Raw genomic sequence first — 23,517 nt, forward strand, 5'->3', positions numbered from 1 at the left:
AGGTGGGGAGAGAGAGAGTGGGAGAGAGAGAAAGAAGCGGATAGGAAGAGTGAGAGAGAGAGGAAAGGAGGGTGAAGTAGCTTATGACACGCAGATCGTCGATATAGAGAGCTAGAATGGAGATGCGGCGATACAGACCATCGCTCTAGCTCCTCGCTCTCTCTCTCTCGCTTTAGGTCTCGCTCTTCTCGTCTTCTCTCTCTCTTTCTCTCCTCTCTCTCTCTCTCTGGAGCCCTCTTTCTCTCTTCCTTTCGGCCTGAGGGAGAGACTCTCTCTCTCGCGGGATTTTCCTCTATCTCCTCTTCTGCCTCCTTCTCTTTAGATCTAAGAGAGAGGGAGCATACAGGCTTTTCAAAATAAACTTCCAGCTCCACAGACTTTGTGTGACCAATAAATTATCCCTGGTCTCTGCGTGAAAGTCTGGAGTGTTTAGATCAACGAGATGCTTCCTGCTTCAACATTATGTGGATTGTATACGAACTGATTTGGTCGGAACAGGTGACGTAGAATAAAGTCACGTGGTGTAATAACGACAAAGTTGATGTTAAACTTGTTACGTAACATTTATTTACACCAGTCACATTAACATCTGACAACATCTGACAACAACATATTCTTTAACAAGTCGCTTTGTTTGCCGGCTGACACCAAACATATTTCTGAAACGACGACACACTTTGAATCAGGGTCCTCCCTGAAGAAACTCCTCACATGTGTTTACAGTATCCACTATATGTGACTGTGTGCACAAGTACACATGTTGTGTGAACAGTCAAAGTGTTCTGCGAGGCAGGATCCATAAGAGGGTCCGGACACACTACCCACACGCAGGTCACTGAGGGGAAACAGGGGGAGTAGCTGCTGGAGGGACTCCTGCATGCGTGCCTGGGTACATATGGTCCTGTATGTGCGTGCCGTCACAATACCTCCGAATAGCAGTGTGTGTGTGTGTGTGTGTGTGTGTGTGTGTGTGTGTGTGTGTGTGTGTGTGTGTGTGTGTGTGTGTGTGTGTGTGAGAGAGGAATGTGAAAGCAGTGTGGTGAGGGAGCTGGCAGCCCGGCACAGGGACCCAAACACTGACTTCATTGTGGGTCCAGCCTCTGCCTCACATTATGTCGGGGATCCTGCCGGTGATCGGGGAAGAGTCTGTGGTGACGGCAGAGAAGTTAAAGAGCTGTACTTGTAGTTGTAGTTTGGAAAACCAGCCGGTGAAAGTAAATTAGGATCACTCTCACTGCCAGCTGGCGTTAAAGAGCCATACAGTGTCACCAATCGACTTGCAGTCCACGTCTGGCGCCACTTAGGAGTTCCTCCTGAGGCGGGATGTGTAACTGGTGAGAGAAACACTGAAGGGTGGGGGCTTCAGGTGGAAGCTCAGGCTTCTAAACTTAGGTTAAAGGAGAAGTTTGACATTTTGGTAAATGTGTTTATGAACTTTATTATCTCTCATGTGTGTGAAGTGTGGAGCCAGAGTCAGTAGGTGGTTAGCTTAGCTTAGCATAAAGACTAAACACACCTGGATACCAACACACATCCAGTTGTTTGTTGTCTTTAGACAGAAATGTAAAACGAGGGATTTAACTGCTGCTTCATCGAGCTGACGATCAAGCGAGAGATTCATTCAGATTCTCTAACGAAGCAGTAAAAGCTTTAACGTACGTCATTGTCCTGTAGCTGCGGTAAACAACAAACATGTCTTCACACACAGGAAGCTGCAGATCTGATCTTCTGCATCAGCTGCACATCATGTAGGACTAAAACTATCCTACGCTCTGTTTCTGCTTTGTGTTTGTCTTCATCATGACGGGACTGTGAGTCGAATCCATCAGGATTGTTCTCGCGTGGAGCTGCAGCGGGAGCAGAAAGAAGTGTTTCTCAGAGTCTGTCAACAGGACACAGGTGTGAGCTGCTGCAGGCGGAGACATGTAACAGGCTGTTTGTGTTTTGGCCTTTCGGTTCTTGTTACTGCTGGTTTATTGTCATTCTGCAACACAGGTTTGCACAACAAAATGCAGATGTAGTCCCTTTATGCTTCACAGGCGAATAGTTGCATGAAACATCATCTCATGCAACTCGATCTCATAGTTTATTTCACTTATTAGCGAGCTAGATTTCAAGTGGGAAGTGTCTGATTCCATCGTCTTCTTAGAAAAATATCAATTTGTACGTTTGTTTTGAATGGTTGTCACGGACAATAGAGCTGTTGCATAAATACTGAGACAAGCTGGAGGAAGAAACAGGAACTAAAAAGGCTGAAATGAATTTAATCCAAGAGACGACGTGAGAACCTCGGATGAGGACGTTCCAGGCAGCTCTCAGGTGTGAAGCTGAGCTTAGGTGGCAGGTTTGGTCCTCTTCACTCGACACTTTCTTTCCTTTGGTTTCCTCCTGTGAGATTTCTTTCCTTTCAGGCAGATATCTGCGTCCTGAGTCCTTCGGTCTAACAAGAACTTATGAGTTGAGTCACGGACCAGAGAGGCTGTTTGTCTCACCCGCAGTATCAAACCACGATGGGTGGAAAACTACTGCAGAACCTTGTGAAGCCCCTCAGTGGAGCCCGACCACAGAAATGTAGAGGATGGCAGAAACAAAGCCACATCGTAATGCTTCTCAGAGGAGCAACAACACAGAACCAGCCCTGCTATCATTCTCACATTAACTCCGAAAACAGACAGAAACATCTGAAGCCTGGAGGGAAACGGCCTTTAGCTGCAATTATGGTCAGCTGAGAAAAAGATGTTTGTGAAAACTGAAGGTCAGACACTACAGGTGAACAGGGTAAATAATGTAACTAACAGATATCATCATGAAACCGCCCCACTTCACTACTCACATTAACACAATTACTTTTTATATTACAAGTTTTCTGAAATGTGACTAAATCCTGTCAACACACAGAACTCTGTGCATCTCCTGCATGTAGTTAGTGTAGCGTGTATAACATGAGCTGTGAGTGACATGTGAACAAAGCCCTCTGCACAAAGCTTCAGAATATAGAGAGGAATGAGTTTGGTGTATGTAAGTGCTACTGAAGTGGAGATTTCTGCTGAAGAGTGTGAGAAAAAGCTCCTTTAAAGATATGTATTGTAACATTCATACATGTTGTACACACTACAGGTGAACAGAGTCATACATGTTGTACACACTACAGGTGAACAGGGTCAAAGAGGATTATGTTATGAATAAGTTGGTTGTGTGTGTCGAAGGAAATGAGTGAAATTTCTCTTTTAGGTATTTTTGCGTGTTTACCACAGAAACTTCTCTCTTTTATTCTACAAGCAGACCGATCATATTAAATCATTTGAATGATAATTTAAGATGATCTCTCTGTAGTTGTGACTCATTTTGCTGGAATTATTTCACAAAAGCCAAACATATAGAATGATTCAGTTGTCAACAGTAGATTTAAATGCAGTTGGAAAGTGTTTACCCTTCAGATCTCTGCTTTGCACTGATGTCAATGGCAGACTGGTGCAAAATATTTGTACTTACCTCATTGGTTAGAGTCCCACTGTGAGTCTGGTCAGGAGGTTGTTGTGACTCACGGGTCAGACATGTCTCACCACACTGTGAGGGCGGGACGGACTTCCTGTGGTGGTTAACATCCACCAGAGACCTGTGAACCCCCGTCAGAGTGAGAGACAGAGAGCATGTGAGGGTTATGGGAGACATGGAGCAAAAAGAAAAGTGTACTTAGTGTATATCTCTGCACACTGCAGTGTGTAACTCTGCAGTGTGTAACTCTGTAGTGTGTAACTCTACAGTGTGTAAACTCCGCAATGTGTAAAATCTGCAGTGTGTAAACTCTGCAGTGTGTAAACTCTACAGTGTGTAACTCTGCAGTGTGTAAACTCTACAGTGTGTAACTCTACAGTGTGTAACTCTGCAGTGTGTAAACTCTACAGTTTGTAAACTCTGCAGTGTGTAAACTCTACAGTGTGTAACTCTACAGTGTGTAACTCTGCAGTGTGTAAACTCTACAGTGTGTAAACTCTGCAGTGTGTAAACTCTACAGTGTGTAACTCTACAGTGTGTAACTCTGCAGTGTGTAAACTCTACAGTGTGTAAACTCTGCAGTGTGTAAACTCTACAGTGTGTAAACTCTACAGTGTGTAACTGTGCAGTGTGGAAACTCTGCAGTGTGTAACTGTGCAGTGTGGAAACTCTACAGTGTGGAAACTCTACAGTGTGGAAACTCTGCAGCGTGTAACTCTGGAGTGTGTAAACTCTGCAGTTTGTAAGTCTGCAATGTGTAAACTCTACAGTGTGTAAACTCTACAGTGTGTAACTCTGCAGTGTGTAACTGTGCAGTGTGTAAACTCTACAGTGTGTAAACTCTACAGTGTGTAAACTCTACAGTGTGTAACTCTGCAGTGTGTAACTGTGCAGTGTGTAAACTCTACAGTGTGTAAATTCTACAGTGTGGAAACTGAAGCGTGTAACTCTGCAGTGTGTAACTCTACAGTTTGTAACTCTGCAATGTGTAACTCTGCAATGTGTAACTCTGCAGCGTGTAACTCTACAGTTTGTAACTCTGCAATGTGTAACTCTGCAATGTGTAACTCTGCAGTGTGTAACTCTACAGTTTGTAACTCTGGAGTGTGTAAACTCTGCAGTTTGTAATTCTGCAATGTGTAACTCTGCATTGTGTAACTCTGCAGTGTGTAATTCTACAGTGTGTAACTCTGCAGTTTGTAACTCTAGAGTGTGTAACTCTATAGTGTGTAAACTCTACAGTGTGTAAACTCTACAGTGTTTAAACTCTGCAGTTTGTAACTCTATAGTGTGTAACTCTACAGTGTGTAACTCTGCAGTGTTTAACTCTACAGTGTGTAAACTCTACAGTGTTTAACTTTACAGTCTGTAACTCTACAGTGTTTAAAATCTTCAGTGTGCAACTCTACAGTGTGTAAACTCTACAGTGTGTAACTCTACAGTGTTTAAACTGTGCATTGTGTAAACTCTGCAGTGTGTAACTTAACATTGTGTAACTCTGCAGTATATAACCCTACAGTGTGTAACTTTGCAGTTTTTAACTCTTCACTGTGTAACTTAACATTGTGTAAACTCTGCGGTGTGTAACTCAACAGTTTGTAACTCTGCAGTGTGTAACTCTGCAGTGTGTAAACTCTACAGTGTGTAACTCAACAGTTTGTAACTCTGCAGTGTGTAACTCTACAGAGTGTAAACTCTACAGTGTGTAACTCTGCAGTGTGGAAACTCTGCAGTGTGTAACTGTGCAGTGTGGAAACTGCAGCGTGTAACTCTACAGTTTGTAACTCTGCAATGTGTAACTCTGCAGTGTGTAACTCTACAGTTTGTAACTCTGCAATGTGTAACTCTGCAGTGTGTAACTCTACAGTTTGTAACTCTGCAATGTGTAACTCTGCAGCGTGTAACTCTACAGTTTGTAACTCTACAGTCTGTAACTCTGCAGTGTGTAAACTCTGCAGTTTGTAAGTCTGCAATGTGTAACTCTGCAGTGTGTAAACTCTACAGTGTGTAACTCTGCAGTGTGTAACTCTGCAGTCTGTAAACTGCAGTGTGTAAAATCTACAGTGTGTAACTCTGCAGTGTGTAACTCTACAGTGTGTAACTCTGCAGTGTGTAACTGCAGTGTGTAACTCTACAGTGTGTAACTTTTCAGTGTGTAACTTTGCAGTGTGTAACTCTGCAGTGTGTAACTCTGCAGTGTGTAACTCAACAGTTTGTAACTCTACAGTGTGTAAACTCTACAGTGTGTAACTCTGCAGTGTGTAACTCTGCAATTTATAACTCTGCAGTGTCTAACTCAACAGTGTGTAACTCTGCAGTGTGTAACTCTATAGTGTGTAAACTTTGCAGTCTGTAAACTCTGCAGTGTTTAAACTCTACAGTGTGTAATTCTGCAGTGTGTAAACTCTACAGTTTGTAAACTCTACAGTTTGTAAACTCTACAGTGTGTAACTCTACAGTGTGTAACTCTGCAGTGTGTAACTCTACAATGTGTAACTCAACAGTGTGTAACTCTACAGTGTGTAAACTCTACAGTGTGTAACTCTGCAGTGTGTAAACTCTACAGTGTATAACTCTACAGTGTGTAACTCAACAGTGTGTAACTCTACAGTGTGTAAACTCTACAGTGTGTAACTCTGCAGTGTGTAAACTCTACAGTGTATAACTCTGCAATTTATAACTCTGCAGTGTGTAACTCAACAGTGTGTAACTCTGCAGTGTGTAACTCTACAGTGTGTAACTCTGCAGTGTGTAACTCTACAATGTGTAACTCAACAGTGTGTAACTCTACAGTGTGTAAACTCTACAGTGTGTAACTCTGCAGTGTGTAAACTCTACAGTGTATAACTCTACAGTGTGTAACTCAACAGTGTGTAACTCTACAGTGTGTAAACTCTACAGTGTGTAACTCTGCAGTGTGTAAACTCTACAGTGTGTAACTCTGCAATTTATAACTCTGCAGTGTGTAACTCTGCAGTGTGTAACTCTGCAGTGTGTAACTCTGCAGTGTGTAACTCTATAGTATGTAACTCTGCAGTCTGTAAACTCTGCATTGTGTAACTCTGCAATGTGTAATTCTGCAGTGTGTAACTCTGCAGTGTGTAACTCTACAGGGTGTAACTACAGTGGGTAACTCTGCAGTGTGTAACTCTACAGTGTGTAACTCTGCAGTGTTTAACTCTGCAGTGTGTAAACTCTACAGTGTGTAACTCTACAGTGTGTAACTCTGCAGTGTGTAACTCTACAGTGTGTAACTCCTCAGTGTGTAACTCTACAGTGTATAACTCTGCAGTGTGTAAACTCTACAGAGTATAACTCTACAGTGTGTAACTCTGCAGCGTGTAACTCTACAGTTTGTAACTCTGCAATGTGTAACTCTGCAGTGTGTAACTCTACAGTTTGTAACTCTGCAATGTGTAACTCTGCAGTGTGTAACTCTACAGTTTGTAACTCTACAGTCTGTAACTCTGCAGTGTTTAAACTCTACAGTGTGTAACTCTGGAGTGTGTAAACTCTGCAGTTTGTAAGTCTGCAATGTGTAACTCTGCAGTGTGTAAACTCTACAGTGTGTAACTCTGCACTGTGTAACTCTGCAGTCTGTAAACTGCAGTGTGTAAAATCTACAGTGTGTAACTCTACAGTGTGTAACTTTTCAGTGTGTAACTCTGCAGTGTGTAAACTCTAAAGAGTTTAATTCTGCAGTGTGTAAACTCTAAAGAGTTTAATTCTGCAGTGTGTAAACTCTGCAGTGTGTAACCTCTACAGTGTGTAACTCTGCAGTGTGTAACTCTGCAGTGTGTAACTCAACAGTTTGTAACTCTACAGTGTGTAAACTCTACAGTGTGTAACTCTGCAATTTATAACTCTGCAGCGTCTAACTCAACAGTGTGTAACTCTGCAGTGTGTAACTCTATAGTGTGTAAACTTTGCAGTCTGTAAACTCTGCAGTGTTTAGACTCTACAGTGTGTAACTCTACAGTGTGTAACTCTGCAGTGTGTAACTCAACAGTGTATAACTCTACAGTGTGTAACTCAACAGTGTGTAACTCTACAGTGTGTAAACTCTACAGTGTGTAACTCTGCAGTGTGTAAACTCTACAGTGTGTAACTCTGCAATTTATAACTCTGCAGTGTGTAACTCAACAGTGTGTAACTCTGCAGTGTGTAACTCTATAGTGTGTAAACTTTGCAGTCTGTAAACTGTGCAGTGTTTAAACTCTACAGTGTGTAACTCTATAGTATGTAACTCTGCAGTCTGTAAACTCTGCAGTCTGTAAACTCTGCATTGTGTAACTCTGTAATGTGTAATTCTGCAGTGTGTAAACTCTACAGTTTGTAAACTCTACAGTTTGTAAACTCTACAGTGTGTAACTCTGCAGTGTGTAACTCTACAGGGTGTAACTACAGTGTGTAACTCTGCAGTGTGTAACTCTACAGTGTGTAACTCCTCAGTGTGTAACTCTGCAGTGTGTAACTCTGCAGTGTGTAACTCTACAGGGTGTAACTACAGTGTGTAACTCTGCAGTGTGTAACTCTACGGTGTGTAACTCTGCAGTGTTTAACTCTGCAGTGTGTAAACTCAACAATGTGTAACTCTACAGTGTGTAAACTCTACAGTGTGTAACTCTGCAGTGTGTAAACTCTACAGTGTGTAACTCTGCAATTTATAACTCTGCAGTGTGTAACTCAACAGTGTGTAACTCTGCAGTGTGTAACTCTATAGTGTGTAAACTTTGCAGTCTGTAAACTGTGCAGTGTTTAAACTCTACAGTGTGTAACTCTATAGTATGTAACTCTGCAGTCTGTAAACTCTGCATTGTGTAACTCTGCAATGTGTAATTCTGCAGTGTGTAAACTCTACAGTTTGTAAACTCTACAGTTTGTAAACTCTACAGTGTGTAACTCTGCAGTGTGTAACTCTACAGGGTGTAACTACAGCGTGTAACTCTGCAGTGTGTAACTCTACAGTGTGTAACTCCTCAGTGTGTAACTCTGCAGTGTGTAACTCTACGGTGTGTAACTCTACAGTGTGTAACTCTGCAGTGTGTAACTCTACAGTGTGTAACTCCTCAGTGTGTAACTCTACAGTGTGTAACTCTGCAGTGTTTAACTCTGCAGTGTGTAAACTCTACAGAGTATAACTCTACAGTGTGTAACTCTGCAGTGTGTAACTCTGCAGTGTGCAATATTTATACATTTCACTTTGTGAGATAAATTGAATCGCTGAATTAATAAAAGTCCCATTTGTTAATTTCATCATTTTTAATACACCCACAGAGAATTATCCCCCGACTCTGCAGTTTCCTTTAAATTTATGGAGCTTTTTAGCTTCTTTTAACTCATTGTTATGGTTTTATGTCTTGCACCTTTCCTGTTAAGATTCACTCTCACTGCTCTCGTAAGTGTTTCAGACGCAGCTCTTTTCAGTGAGTAAGCTTTGATAACGCCCCCAGCACCAAACTGCAGACAGTCTAAGATAGAGACCATAAACATAGTGGAGCATTTAGCAGTTTAAGAGCCAGATATTTCCCTCATGATGGAGACCAAAAACCAAAAGTACTGACAAAGTCTGATATTTGGCTACATGACTGGCCAAGGCAGAGGGACGTCGGGCTGCCTTTCTCCAGAGTCCCGAGACTGGAGGCCGGTCCTATGAAAGGAGGCCGGTCCTGAGACTAGAGGCCAGTCCTGAGACTAGAGGCCGTTCCTGAGACTAGAGGCCGTTCCTGAGACTAGAGGCTGGTCCAGAGACTAGAGGCCGGTCCAGAGACTAGGGTTCGGTCCTGAGACTGGAGGCCGGTCCTGAGACTGGAGGCCGGTCCTGAGACTTGAGGCCGGTCCTGAGACTGGAGGCCGGTCGTGAGACTAGGGTTTGGTCCTGAGACTAGGGTTCAGTCCTGAGACTGGAGGCCGGTCCTGAGACTAGAGGCCGGTCCTGATACTAGGGGCTGATCCAGAGACTAGAGACATGTCCTGAGACTAGGCGCTGATCCAGAGACTAGAGGCCGGTCCTAGGACTAGAGTTCGGTCTTGAGACTAGGGTTTTGTCCTGAGACTAGAGGCCGGTCCTGATACTAGGGTTCGGTCCAGAGACTAGAGGCCGGTCCTGATACTAGGGTTCGGTCCAGAGACTAGAGGCCGTTGTTGGTCGCCGCCTAACAACAAACAACAAACAGGAATGTCCCTGACCTATTTGGACGTCCCGACTGTATCTATTCTAATGCATTTAACAGTCAAAGTCAAACAGCTGTTTAAAGGGACTTCTGCTCTTCTCTCCTCAGGTGTGCAGCACCAGCAGCCATGCTATCATTGGGCGAGCCGCTGGACTTAAAGCTTCCCTCAGGACGGACGAACGGTGGCGTCAGGTTGGGAAAGAGGACTTATCCCTCCTCCATCTGCGCCCCGCTCAGCAGCACACGACCACACCTGCTCTTCACAACCTTCCCGTCTCCACCTTCCTCCCCAGGTAAACTGCAACCCCCCCCCTCACACACGTGACCCTGCTGATGCCATGCTGCAGTGATCAGGACCATCACTGTCATAATGCAATAGAGCAATAAGTGGATTCTGTGTTCTCACTTTCACAGCAACTTAATTTTGTAAATTCAATGAATGCCAGCTGTGCTTGAATAGACAAACATTGTTCCCAGATTTGTCAGTGTGGCTCATAACAAGAAGAGCGTGACACGGACATGAAAAGAGCTCTGTGGTCGTCAGCTTCAGACTTTACAGCCCGAGTGCTGGATAATGTGCAGAATGTCCAACGTGTGTTTACGGCTGTTGTTGTCTGCTCTGTGGGGGTTTTCTTGTTTTGCCCTCTCCCTTGTCTTCTTCCTCCGGGGGCAAACGCTTCACAACGTAAAACATTTCCTTGAGGACGAACGTGCTGCAGCTTGAGGAACAATGCAGATCCAAAAACACAAATATGGCGGACATTTGCTGCAAATAAAACAAACGTGCTACAGAGAGCAAAAACATATAAACAGCAAACACGCTGCAAAGTCAGAAACACAAACCAGAAGTTCTTCAGGCCTCCAGGTCATGCCTGTCGACATACGTCCATACCTTCACAGCTCTCAGCCAACCCGCCCCCACCCATATAATGTAAATGTAAACACATAAAGGATGGGTACATTCAGGAAATACATATTTATTTAAAGTATGTATTACTTGTTCAGACATGTTTATAAGATTTATGTATTTTAATTGCATATATACATTTTATTCAGTGTAGGAGATTGTTCTTGCTGGCGAACATCGCTTATTCCGCCGTGTGCGATGCTGACATCTGAATGGCACACTTTACAAAAAGCACAAGTTTGCCCGACTCTGCTTTTAATAAATAAGGGAAGGTCTCCTCTCATTTGTCAGGTACTTGCATAACGTTTGAACTTGTTTGGCAGGTACAACTGCATCTATCTCCTGTTCACTGTGACTCATCCATCTCTTTTCTTCTTCTGTGTTATTGTTCCTGTTTTCTTCTTCTGTGTGTTTACTGGCGGATAACGTTTTTCAGCTAAAGTTAAACATAATACTGCCACCTGCTCTACCGGAGGACACTTTACCATGTACACTTTTTTAAATTAGTTCTATTTTTATTTTTGAAAGGTTAAAAATACTGGATAATTGACGTTTTGACAGATGTACTCCAGAGGTCAATGCAATTTACCTCCAATACTTTTCAACTCCGGTCCGTAGTGTTCAGGGTTTTCACATATGCAGTGTAGTAATCTTTAATATCATAAAACCACGGGTCGACCGCCAGCTGAGCTGTTTGTCCTTGTCAGCCACCGTACATATGTAGTGTTCCCAGATGGAGGCACAAGAACATCTCGGTCCTTCAAGTATTTTGAAGATTGCATTGAAACACTCTGCACTTAAAGCGATATTAATTCATATTTGAATAAATAGTATTTTGTCTGAGGCAGGACGTTCTCCCGCAGTGTAATAAGGACTCAAACTATCGCACAATGTTGGTTAAAATATCCAAATGTACACTAAGAGCAGCTTTTACTGCTCAGTTATAATATGAATAAGCTCCATTGCTTATGATTATCATGTAACATCATCTCATCTCTCCAGAGTCGCAGTCTTCCCCTCAAGAACGACCCGGGTCCTGCTTCAGCCCTCCAGCAATGGACCTCAGCATGTCGCCCTCCTCCCGCCACGCCTCCTCCCTGTCCCCGTCTCCCTCCTCCCCCTCCTCCCCCTTTCCTTCCTCGTCCCTGGAGTCCCCTCGCAGCAGCGGCAGCCCTCAGCCACATCTCTTCTCACGGGTGAGTGCAGGCGTGTGCACGCTGAGCTGAGTAAGAAGCTTCATATATTCAGTGTTCAGATGTTCTGATCCTCAGCAGCTTGTATTGCTGCTGCAGTGTTGCACACAGCGTGAGTATGGATCAAACCGCTGCTCCAGTGATGAAACATGAACATGTGTGTGTTGGAGCTCAGCTCCATCAAAAACAGGAAGTGGACCATGAGCCGCTCGTCCTCCACACGTCCCTCAGTACACACTCTTTAGTGCTGTACTCAATATTACTTTACATTCAAAGCTTCTATCCAGGTTTTTAAACGAAGCTTTGAATGTCTGTCGTCATATTTCAGCAAAAACACATTTAAATATAGTAAAAATAAATAAAATGTGCACATTGTCCTACAATATATAACAATAAATATGTAAACAGAAGTATATTACAATAAATAAAGCAGTGTAATGATATTAATAATGATATTAATGCTGAAAACAAGATTATTGCTTGAAGTGAACAGTGAATACAGTAAAGATGGAAAGTAATTAGAGTGTTGCACAGCTGAATAAGTGTATGATAATAAGTATAACAAGTATACATTAAGTATAACAAGTATACATTAAGTATAATAAGTATACATTAAGTATAACAAGTATACATTAAGTATAACAAGTATACATTAAGTATAATAAGTATACATTAAGTATAACAAGTATACATTAAGTATAACAAGTATACATTAAGTATAATAAGTATACATTAAGTATAACAAGTATACATTAAGTAAAATAAGTATACATTAAGTATAACAAGTATACATTAAGTATAATAAGTATACATTAAGTATAACAAGTATACATTAAGTATAATAAGTATACATTAAGTATAAAAAGTATACATTAAGTATAACAAGTATACATTAAGTAAAATAAGTATACATTAAGTATAACAAGTATACATTAAGTATAATAAGTATACATTAAGTATAACAAGTATACATTAAGTATAATAAGTATACATTAAGTAAAATAAGTATACATTAAGTATAATAAGTATACATTAAGTATAATAAGTATACATTAAGTAAAATAAGTATACATTAAGTATAACAAGTATACATTAAGTATAACAAGTATACATTAAGTATAAGAAGTATACATTAAGTATAACAAGTATACATTAAGTATAATAAGTATACATTAAGTATAATAAGTATACATTAAGTAAAATAAGTATACATTAAGTATAACAAGTATACATTAAGTATAATAAGTATACATTAAGTATAACAAGTATACATTAAGTATAATAAGTATACATTAAGTATAACAAGTATACATTAAGTATAATAAGTATACATTAAGTATAAAAAATATACATTAAGTATAACAAGTATACATTAAGTATAACAAGTATACATTAAGTATAATAAGTATACATTAAGTATAACAAGTATACATTAAGTATAATAAGTATACATTAAGTATAACAAGTATACATTAAGTAAAATAAGTATACATTAAGTATAACAAGTATACATTAAGTATAATAAGTATACATTAAGTATAACAAGTATACATTAAGTATAATAAGTATACATTAAGTATAACAAGTATACATTAAGTATAACAAGTATACATTAAGTATAATAAGTATACATTAAGTATAACAAGTATACATTAAGTATAACAAGTATACATTAAGTATAATAAGTATACATTAAGTATAATAAGTATACATTAAGTATAATAAGTACATTAAATATAATAAGTATACATTAAGTATAACAAGTATACATTAAGTACAATAAGTACATTAAATATAATAAGTATACATTAAGTATAACAAGTATACATTAAGTACAATAAGTATATATTAAGTATAACAAGTATAAATTAAGTATACCAAGTATAAATTAAGTATAACAAGTATAAATTAAGTACAATAAGTATACATTAAGTATGATAAGTATACATTAAGTACAATAAGTATAAATGAAGTATAATAAGTATACATTAAGTACAATAAGTATAAATTAAGTAGAATAAGTACATTAAATATAATAAGTATACATTAAGTACAATAAGTATAAATTAAGTATAATAAGTACATTAAGTACAATAAGTATACATTAAGTACAATAAGTACATTAAGTACAATAAGTATACATTAAGTATAACAAGTATAAATTAATTATAATAAGTACATTAAGTACAATAAGTACATTAGGTACAATAAGTATACATTAAGTATAATAAGTATACATTAAGTATAATAAGTACATTAAATATAACAAGTATAAATTAGGTACAATAAGTATACATTAAGTATAATAAGTATACATTAAGTATAATAAGTACTTTAAATATAACAAGTATAAATTAGGTACAATAAGTATACATTAAGTACAATAAGTATACATTAAGTACAATAAGTATAAATGAAGTATAATAAGTATACATTAAGTATAATAAGTATAAATTAAGTATAATAAGTATAAATTAAGTACAATAAGTATACATTAAGTACAATAAGTATACATTAAGTACAATAAGTATAAATTAAGTATAATAAGTATAAATTAAGTACAATAAGTATACATTAAGTATAATAAGTATACATTAAGTACAATAAGTATAAATGAAGTATAATAAGTATACATTAAGTACAATAAGTATAACTGAAGTATAATAAGTATACATTAAGTACAATAAGTATAAATGAAGTATAATAAGTATACATTAAGTACAATAAGTATACATTAAGTACAATAAGTATAAATGAAGTATAATAAGTATACATTAAGTACAATAAGTATAAATGAAGTATAATAAGTATACATTAAGTATAATAAGTATAAATGAAGTATAATAAGTATACATTAAGTACAATAAGTATAAATGAAGTATAATAAGTATACATTAAGTACAATAAGTATAAATGAAGTATAATAAGTATACATTAAGTACAATAAGTATAAATGAAGTATAATAAGTATAAATTAAGTACAATAAGTATACATTAAGTACAATAAGTATAAATGAAGTATAATAAGTATACATTATGTATAATAAGTATAAATTAAGTACAATAAGTATACATTAAGTACAATAAGTATAAATTAAGTATAATAAGTATAAATTAAGTACAATAAGTATACATTAAGTATAATAAGTATACATTTAGTACAATAAGTATAAATTAAGTATAATAAGTATACATTAAGTACAATAAGTATAAATTAAGTATAATAAGTATACATTAAGTATAATAAGTATAAATTAAGTATAATAAGTATACATTAAGTATAATAAATATACATGAAGTATAATAAGTATACATTAAGTATAATAAGTATAAATTAAGTATAATAAGTATACATTAAGTATAATAAATATACATTAAGTACAATAAGTATACATTAAATATAATAAGTATAAATTAAGTATAATAAGTATACATTAAGTACAATAAGTATAAATTAAGTATAATAAGTATACATTAAGTATAATAAGTATACATTAAGTACAATAAGTATACATTAAATATAATAAGTATAAATTAAGTATAATAAGTATACATTAAGTATAATAAGTATAAATTAAGTATAATAAGTACACATTAAGTATAATAAATATACATGAAGTATAATAAGTATACATTAAGTATAATAAGTATAAATTAAGTATAATAAGTATACATTAAGTATAATAAATATACATTAAGTACAATAAGTATACATTAAATATAATAAGTATAAATTAAGTATAATAAGTATACATTAAGTACAATAAGTATAAATTAAGTATAATAAGTATACATTAAGTATAATAAGTATACATTAAGTACAATAAGTATACATTAAATATAATAAGTATAAATTAAGTATAATAAGTATACATTAAGTACAATAAGTATAAATGAAGTATAATAATTATACATTAAGTACAATAAGTATAAATGAAGTATAATAATTATACATTAAGTACAATAAGTATACATTAAGTATAATAAGTATACATTAAGTACAATAAGTATAAATGAAGTATAATAAGTATACATTAAGTACAATAAGTATAACTGAAGTATAATAAGTATACATTAAGTACAATAAGTATAAATGAAGTATAATAAGTATACATTAAGTACAATAAGTATACATTAAGTACAATAAGTATAAATGAAGTATAATAAGTATACATTAAGTACAATAAGTATAAATGAAGTATAATAAGTATACATTAAGTATAATAAGTATAAATGAAGTATAATAAGTATACATTAAGTACAATAAGTATAAATGAAGTATAATAAGTATACATTAAGTACAATAAGTATAAATGAAGTATAATAAGTATACATTAAGTACAATAAGTATAAATGAAGTATAATAAGTATAAATTAAGTACAATAAGTATACATTAAGTACAATAAGTATAAATGAAGTATAATAAGTATACATTATGTATAATAAGTATAAATTAAGTACAATAAGTATACATTAAGTACAATAAGTATAAATTAAGTATAATAAGTATAAATTAAGTACAATAAGTATACATTAAGTATAATAAGTATACATTTAGTACAATAAGTATAAATTAAGTATAATAAGTATACATTAAGTACAATAAGTATAAATTAAGTATAATAAGTATACATTAAGTATAATAAGTATAAATTAAGTATAATAAGTATACATTAAGTATAATAAATATACATGAAGTATAATAAGTATACATTAAGTATAATAAGTATAAATTAAGTATAATAAGTATACATTAAGTATAATAAATATACATTAAGTACAATAAGTATACATTAAATATAATAAGTATAAATTAAGTATAATAAGTATACATTAAGTACAATAAGTATAAATTAAGTATAATAAGTATACATTAAGTATAATAAGTATACATTAAGTACAATAAGTATACATTAAATATAATAAGTATAAATTAAGTATAATAAGTATACATTAAGTATAATAAGTATAAATTAAGTATAATAAGTACACATTAAGTATAATAAATATACATGAAGTATAATAAGTATACATTAAGTATAATAAGTATAAATTAAGTATAATAAGTATACATTAAGTATAATAAATATACATTAAGTACAATAAGTATACATTAAATATAATAAGTATAAATTAAGTATAATAAGTATACATTAAGTACAATAAGTATAAATTAAGTATAATAAGTATACATTAAGTATAATAAGTATACATTAAGTACAATAAGTATACATTAAATATAATAAGTATAAATTAAGTATAATAAGTATACATTAAGTACAATAAGTATAAATGAAGTATAATAATTATACATTAAGTACAATAAGTATAAATGAAGTATAATAATTATACATTAAGTACAATAAGTATAAATGAAGTATAATAATTATACATTAAGTACAATAAGTATAAATTAAGTATAATAACATTTCATATATATGAAAACCATTTTGTCGATGTTTGTACATTTAAAGGTCTTCTGGATCAACATGTCTGCTCTTTCAGGAGCCGGCTCGTCATCGAAGCGTGGAGGGCGGCGCCCCCCTCCAGGGTTACCCCTTCTATCTGCCTATTGGAAGTCCCCCGAGGGCCTACAGCTTCCCCCCCTCCGTGTTCCTCGCTCAGAGCCGAGAGAAGCAGCTTTGTGCAGAACCTTCTCTGGACGGTCAGCTGACATGCAGGTGGATGAAGGTGAATATTATTCTATTACATCTTATATATTATGAGATAATAAGAACTACTAGCTTTCCTCTTTATTAGCTTAATAACTTCCTTTAAAAACACTATGTTGTTTTTATCTGTGCTTTTATTCTGTGAAGCACTTTGTAAATACAGATTATTATTATTATTATTATTATTATTATTATTATTATTATTATTATTATATCACTGTTAGAATCATAGAGCTGAAAAAGACTGAAACTATTACTGAGCACGAGGTGGAGCTGAGAGCTGAATAACATGAAGACAGAGAACCCGTCGTCTGTGAGACGAGAGGAAGCATGAGAACATGAGAGTGTGTGTGTGTAACTGTGTGTGTAACAGCTACATTACATAACGCCTCATGTACATATTAAACACTTGTAATATAAAGTTGTGTTGATGTGAGTCATGAAGTGGGGAAGCTTCATGATATCTGTTAGTTACATGTATGACCCTGTTCACCTGTAGTGTGTACAACATGTATGACCCTGTTCACCTGTAGTGTGTACAACATGTATGACTCTGTTCACCTGTAGTGTGTACAACATGTATGACTCTGTTCACCTGTAGTGTGTACAACATGTATGACTCTGTTCACCTGTAGTGTGTACAACATGTATGACCCTGTTCACCTGTAGTGTGTACAACATGTATGAATGTTACAATACATATCTTTAAAGGAGCTTTTCTCTAAAGGAGCTTTTTCTCACACTCTTCAGCAGAAGTCTCCACTTCAGCAGCACTTACATACACCAAACTTTCCACTTTCATTCCTCTCTATATTCTGAAGCTTTGTGCAGAGGGCTTTGTTCACATGTCACTCACAGCTCATGTTATACACGCTACACTCACTACATGCAGCACATGCACAGAGTTATGGCCTTAATAGTAATTTTTGATTAAACAAACTGCTGACAGACGATGTGAAGACAAAGATCCCTCTGAGCAAGAGTTAAATAAGAACAGAAGAAGAGTTCAGTTTGTATATCTGTTAAAATAGGAACTGAAGGAAAGTGTTTAGGAACATAATCCTCGTCGACTCGACGGCTGCGATGATCAAGAGAAATAAAAGCCTCACACAGTTACACAACTGATCCAAGTGCTTTGATAATCATCTTCTGTCTTTATGAAAGGAACATTTCAGAGTTTGAGGAGTGTTGGTGGGAGAAGCATTTGGAGATATTCAATATTGTATGACTAAATAATAAATCAATAACGAAAGTAAATGTGTTCACTATCCAGGATGTTACCTACAAGTTCAAACACTTGTAATAGAAAGAATAAGTGTGTTAATGTGAGGAATGAACTGAAGGTTGTTCTCTTCTTCTCTGAACCTCCTGTGCATCACTGGTCCTGCAGTGCCACCTGCTGTTCGACTCGCTGCAGGACTTAGTGGATCACATCAACGACTTCCACGTTAAGCCTGAAAAGGATTGTGGGTACTGCTGCCAGTGGGAGGGCTGCGCTCGGAACGGCCGAGGTTTCAACGCCAGGTGAGAGTCCACACATGATATCCTGGAAGTCTTTCGTGTCCACATCCTCCGGATGCAGGTCCGCCGGCTCTGAACTCATAATGTTCTGAGCACAAAGTTGTGAAACGATATTATGTTAAAAAAACACACTTTTAATGAATAAAGTCTGACAATAGGAATATAGTGTAAGAGCCGGGTACATGCTGCTGTTTACCACTATAACCCATATATTATATTTTATTAATGATATTTATAACATATATATTATATTATATTAATGATATTTATAACATATATATTATATTATATTAATGATATTTATAACCCATATATTATATTATATTAATGATATTTATAACCTATATATTATATTATATTAATGATATTTATAACATATATATTATATTATATTAATGATATTTATAACCCATATATTATATTATATTAATGATATTTATAACCTATATATTATATTAATGATATTTATAACATATATATTATATTATATTAATGATATTTATAACCCATATATTATATTATATTAATGATATTTATAACATATATATTATATTATATTAATGATATTTATAACATATATATTATATTATATTAATGATATTTATAACATATATATTATATTATATTAATGATATTTATAACATATATATTATATTATATTAATGATATTTATAACCCATATATTATATTATATTAATGATATTTATAACCTATATATTATATTAATGATATTTATAACATATATATTATATTATATTAATGATATTTATAACCCATATATTATATTATATTAATGATATTTATAACATATATATTATATTATATTAATGATATTTATAACATATATATTATATTATATTAATGATATTTATAACCCATATATTATATTAATGATATTTATAACATATATATTATATTAATGATATTTATAACCTATATATTATATTATATTAATGATATTTATAACATATATATTATATTATATTAATGATATTTATAACCCATATATTATATTAATGATATTTATAACCCATATATTATATTATATTAATGATATTTATAACATATATATTATATTAATGATATTTATAACCCATATATTATATTAATGTTATTTATAACCCATATATTATATTATATTAATGATATTTATAACCCATATATTATATTAATGATATTTATAACATATATATTATATTATATTAATGATATTTATAACCCATATATTATATTATATTAATGATATTTATAACATATATATTATATTATATTAATGATATTTATAACCCATATATTATATTAATGATATTTATAACATATATATTATATTATATTAATGATATTTATAACATATATATTATATTAATGATATTTATAACCCATATATTATATTATATTAATGATATTTATAACATATTATATTATATTAATGATATTTATAACATATATATTATATTAATGATATTTATAACATATATATTATATTATATTAATGATATTTATAACATATATATCATATTATATTAATGATATTTATAACCTATATATTATATTAATGATATTTATAACATATATTAATGATATTTATAACATATATATTATATTATATTAATGATATTTATAACATATATATCATATTATATTAATGATATTTATAACATATATATCATATTATATTAATGATATTTATAACATATATATTATATTAATGATATTTATAACCCATATATTATATTATATTAATGATATTTATAACATATATATTATATTATATTAATGATATTTATAACATATATATTCCATCCATCCATCCATCGTCTACCGCTTATCCGGGATCGGGTCGCAGGGGCAGCAGTTCCAGTAAGGAACCCCAATCTTCCCTTCTCCGGGCCACATCCTCCAGCTCCGACTGGGGGATCCTGAGGCGTTCCCAGTGAGGAGATATAATCTCTCCACCGAGTCCTGGGTCTTCCCCGGGGTCTCCTCCCAGCTGGACGTGCCTGGAACACCTCCCTAGGGAGGCGCCCAGGTGGCATCCTTACTAGATGCCCGAACCACCTCAACTGGCTCCTTTCAACGTAAAGGAGCAGCGGCTCTACTCCGAGTCTCTCACGGATGGCTGAGCTTCTCACCCTATCTCTAAGGGAGACGCCAGCCACCCGTCTGAGAAAACCCATTTCGGCCGCTTGTACCCGTGATCTCGTTCTTTCGGTCATGACCCAGCCTTCATGACCATAGGTGAGGGTAGGAACGAAGATCGACCGGTAGATTGAGAGCTTTGCCTTCTGGCTCAGCTCTCTTTTCGTCACAACGGTGCGGTAAAGTGACTGTAATACCGCCCCCGCTGCTCCGATTCTCCGGCCAATCTCTCGCTCCATTGTCCCCTCACTCGCGAACAAGACCCCGAGGTACTTGAACTCCTTCACTTGGGGTAAAGGCTCATTCCCTACCTGGAGTAGACAATCCACCGGTTTCCTGCTGAGAGCCATGGCCTCAGATTTGGAGGTGCTGATCCTCATCCCAACCGCTTCACACTCGGCTGCGAACCGATCCAGTGACTGTTGAAGGTCACAGACCGATGATGCCATAAGGACCACATCATCTGCAAAGAGCAGCGATGAGATCCTCAGGTCACCGAACTGCAACCCCTCTCCTCCACGACTACGCCTCGATATCCTATCCATGAAAATCACGAACAGGATTGGTGATAAAGCGCAGCCCTGGCGGAGGCCAACATTCACGGGAAACGAGTCCGACTTACTGCCGAGTATCCGGACACAACTCTCGCTTTGGGCGTACAGGAATTGGATGGCCCTCAAAAGTGACCCCCTCACCCCATACTCCCGCAGCACCTCCCACAGTATCACCCGGGGGACCCGGTCATACGCCTTCTCCAGATCCACAAAACACATGTAGACCGGATGGGCGTACTCCCAGGCCCCCTCCAGGATCCTTGCGAGAGTGAAGAGTTGGTCCGTTGTTCCACGACCAGGACGGAATCCGCATTGTTCCTCTTCAATCAGAGGTTCTACTACCGGCCGAACCCTCCTTTCCAGTACCTTGGAGTAGACTTTACCAGGGAGGCTGAGAAGTGTGATACCCCTGTAGTTGGCACACACTCTCTGGTCCCCCTTTTTAAATAGGGGAACCACCACCCCGGTCTGCCAACCCCAAGGCACTGTCCCAGACTTCCACGCAATGTTGACGAGGCGTGTCAACCAAGACAGCCCCTCAACACCCAAAGCCTTCAGCATTTCTGGATGGATCTCATCAACCCCTGCAGCTTTGCCACTGTGGAGTTGTTTGACTACCTCAGTGACTTCCATCAGGGAAATTGACGATGCTCCCCCATCAGCTTCCAGCTCTGCCTCAACAATAGAGGGCGTGTTAGTCGGATTCAGGAGTTCCTCAAAGTGCTCCTTCCAGCGGCCGATAACCTTCTCAGTTGAAGTCAGCAGGGTCCCACCCTTGCTGTACACAGCTTGGATGGTTCCTCGCTTCCCCCTCCTGAGGTGCCGGATGGTTTTCCAGAAGCACCTTGGTGCCGACCGAAAGTCCTTCTCCATAGCTTCTCCGAACTTCTCCCACACCCGCTGCTTTGCCTCTGACACGGCAGAAGCTGCCGCCCTTCTAGTCCTTCGATACCCTGCAACTGTTTCCGGAGTCCTCCCAGATAACATAACCCGGAAGGACTCCTTCTTCAGTCGGACGGCTTCCCTGACCACCGGGGTCCACCATGGTGTTCGAGGGTTACCGCCCCTTGAGGCACCTAAGACCTTGAGACCACAGCTCATCACCGCAGCTTCAGCAATAGAGGTTTTGAACATCGCCCACTCAGGTTCAATGCCCCCAACCTCCACAGGGATGGCTGAAAAGCTCCGCCGGAGGTGTGAGTTAAAGATCCCCAGGACAGGGGCTTCCTCCAGACGTTCCCAGTTCACCCGCACTACCCGTTTGGGTTTACCAGGTCTGTCCAGAGTCTTCCCCCACCCCTTGATCCAACTCACCACCAGATGGTGATCAGTCGACAGCTCCGCCCCTCTCTTCACCCGAGTGTCCAAAACATGCGGCCTCAGGTCAGATGATACGATTACGAAATCGATCATTGACCTTTGGCCTAGGGTGCTCGGGTACCACGTGCACTTATGAGCATCCTTATGTTCGAACATGGTGTTTGTTATGGCCATTCCATGGCTAGCACAGAAGTCCAACAACAAACGACCGTTCGGGTTTAGATCAGGGAAGCCCTTCCTCCCAATCACGCCTCTCCAGGTGTCTCCATCGTTTCCCACGTGTGCGTTGAAGTCTCCCAGCAAGACTACAGAGTCCCCTACTGGAGCCCCCTGCAGGGCTCCATTCAGGGTCTCCAAGAAGGCCGAATACTCAGAACTGCGGTTTGGGGCATAGGCACAAACAACAGTCAGAGTTTGTCCCCCCATAACCCGAAGGCGTAGGGAGGCGACCCTCTCGTCCACCGGGATAAACTCCAACGTAGCGGCGCTCAGCCGGGGGCTAGTGAGTATCCCCACCCCGGCCCGACGCCTCACACCTAGGG

At 36.5% G+C, this 23,517-nt stretch overlaps 1 protein-coding gene across 4 annotated transcripts in view; it reads left to right on the forward strand.

Annotated features, from left to right (window-relative positions):
- The window catches only part of LOC115006180 (zinc finger protein GLIS2-like), a 75,459-nt gene that overhangs the window by 41,590 nt on the left and 10,352 nt on the right, over nt 1-23,517 (forward strand). Inside the window, exons 1-5 of one of the 4 annotated variants that reach the window (XM_029428274.1) lie at nt 342-498; nt 9,777-9,961; nt 11,578-11,771; nt 17,275-17,460; nt 18,832-18,965. In XM_029428274.1, the coding sequence (XP_029284134.1) occupies nt 9,796-9,961; nt 11,578-11,771; nt 17,275-17,460; nt 18,832-18,965 (680 nt within the window). In that variant the 5' untranslated portion in view covers nt 342-498; nt 9,777-9,795. Of the gene's footprint in view, nt 1-341; nt 499-1,141; nt 1,335-2,693; nt 2,779-9,776; nt 9,962-11,577; nt 11,772-17,274; nt 17,461-18,831; nt 18,966-23,517 lie in introns of those variants that run through there. The other 3 variants (XM_029428272.1, XM_029428275.1, XM_029428273.1) reach the window with 3 other exon arrangements.

Source organism: Cottoperca gobio, unplaced genomic scaffold (assembly GCF_900634415.1).
Source record: "Cottoperca gobio unplaced genomic scaffold, fCotGob3.1 fCotGob3_64arrow_ctg1, whole genome shotgun sequence".
In the NCBI taxonomy this organism is placed as follows: domain Eukaryota; kingdom Metazoa; phylum Chordata; class Actinopteri; order Perciformes; family Bovichtidae; genus Cottoperca; species Cottoperca gobio.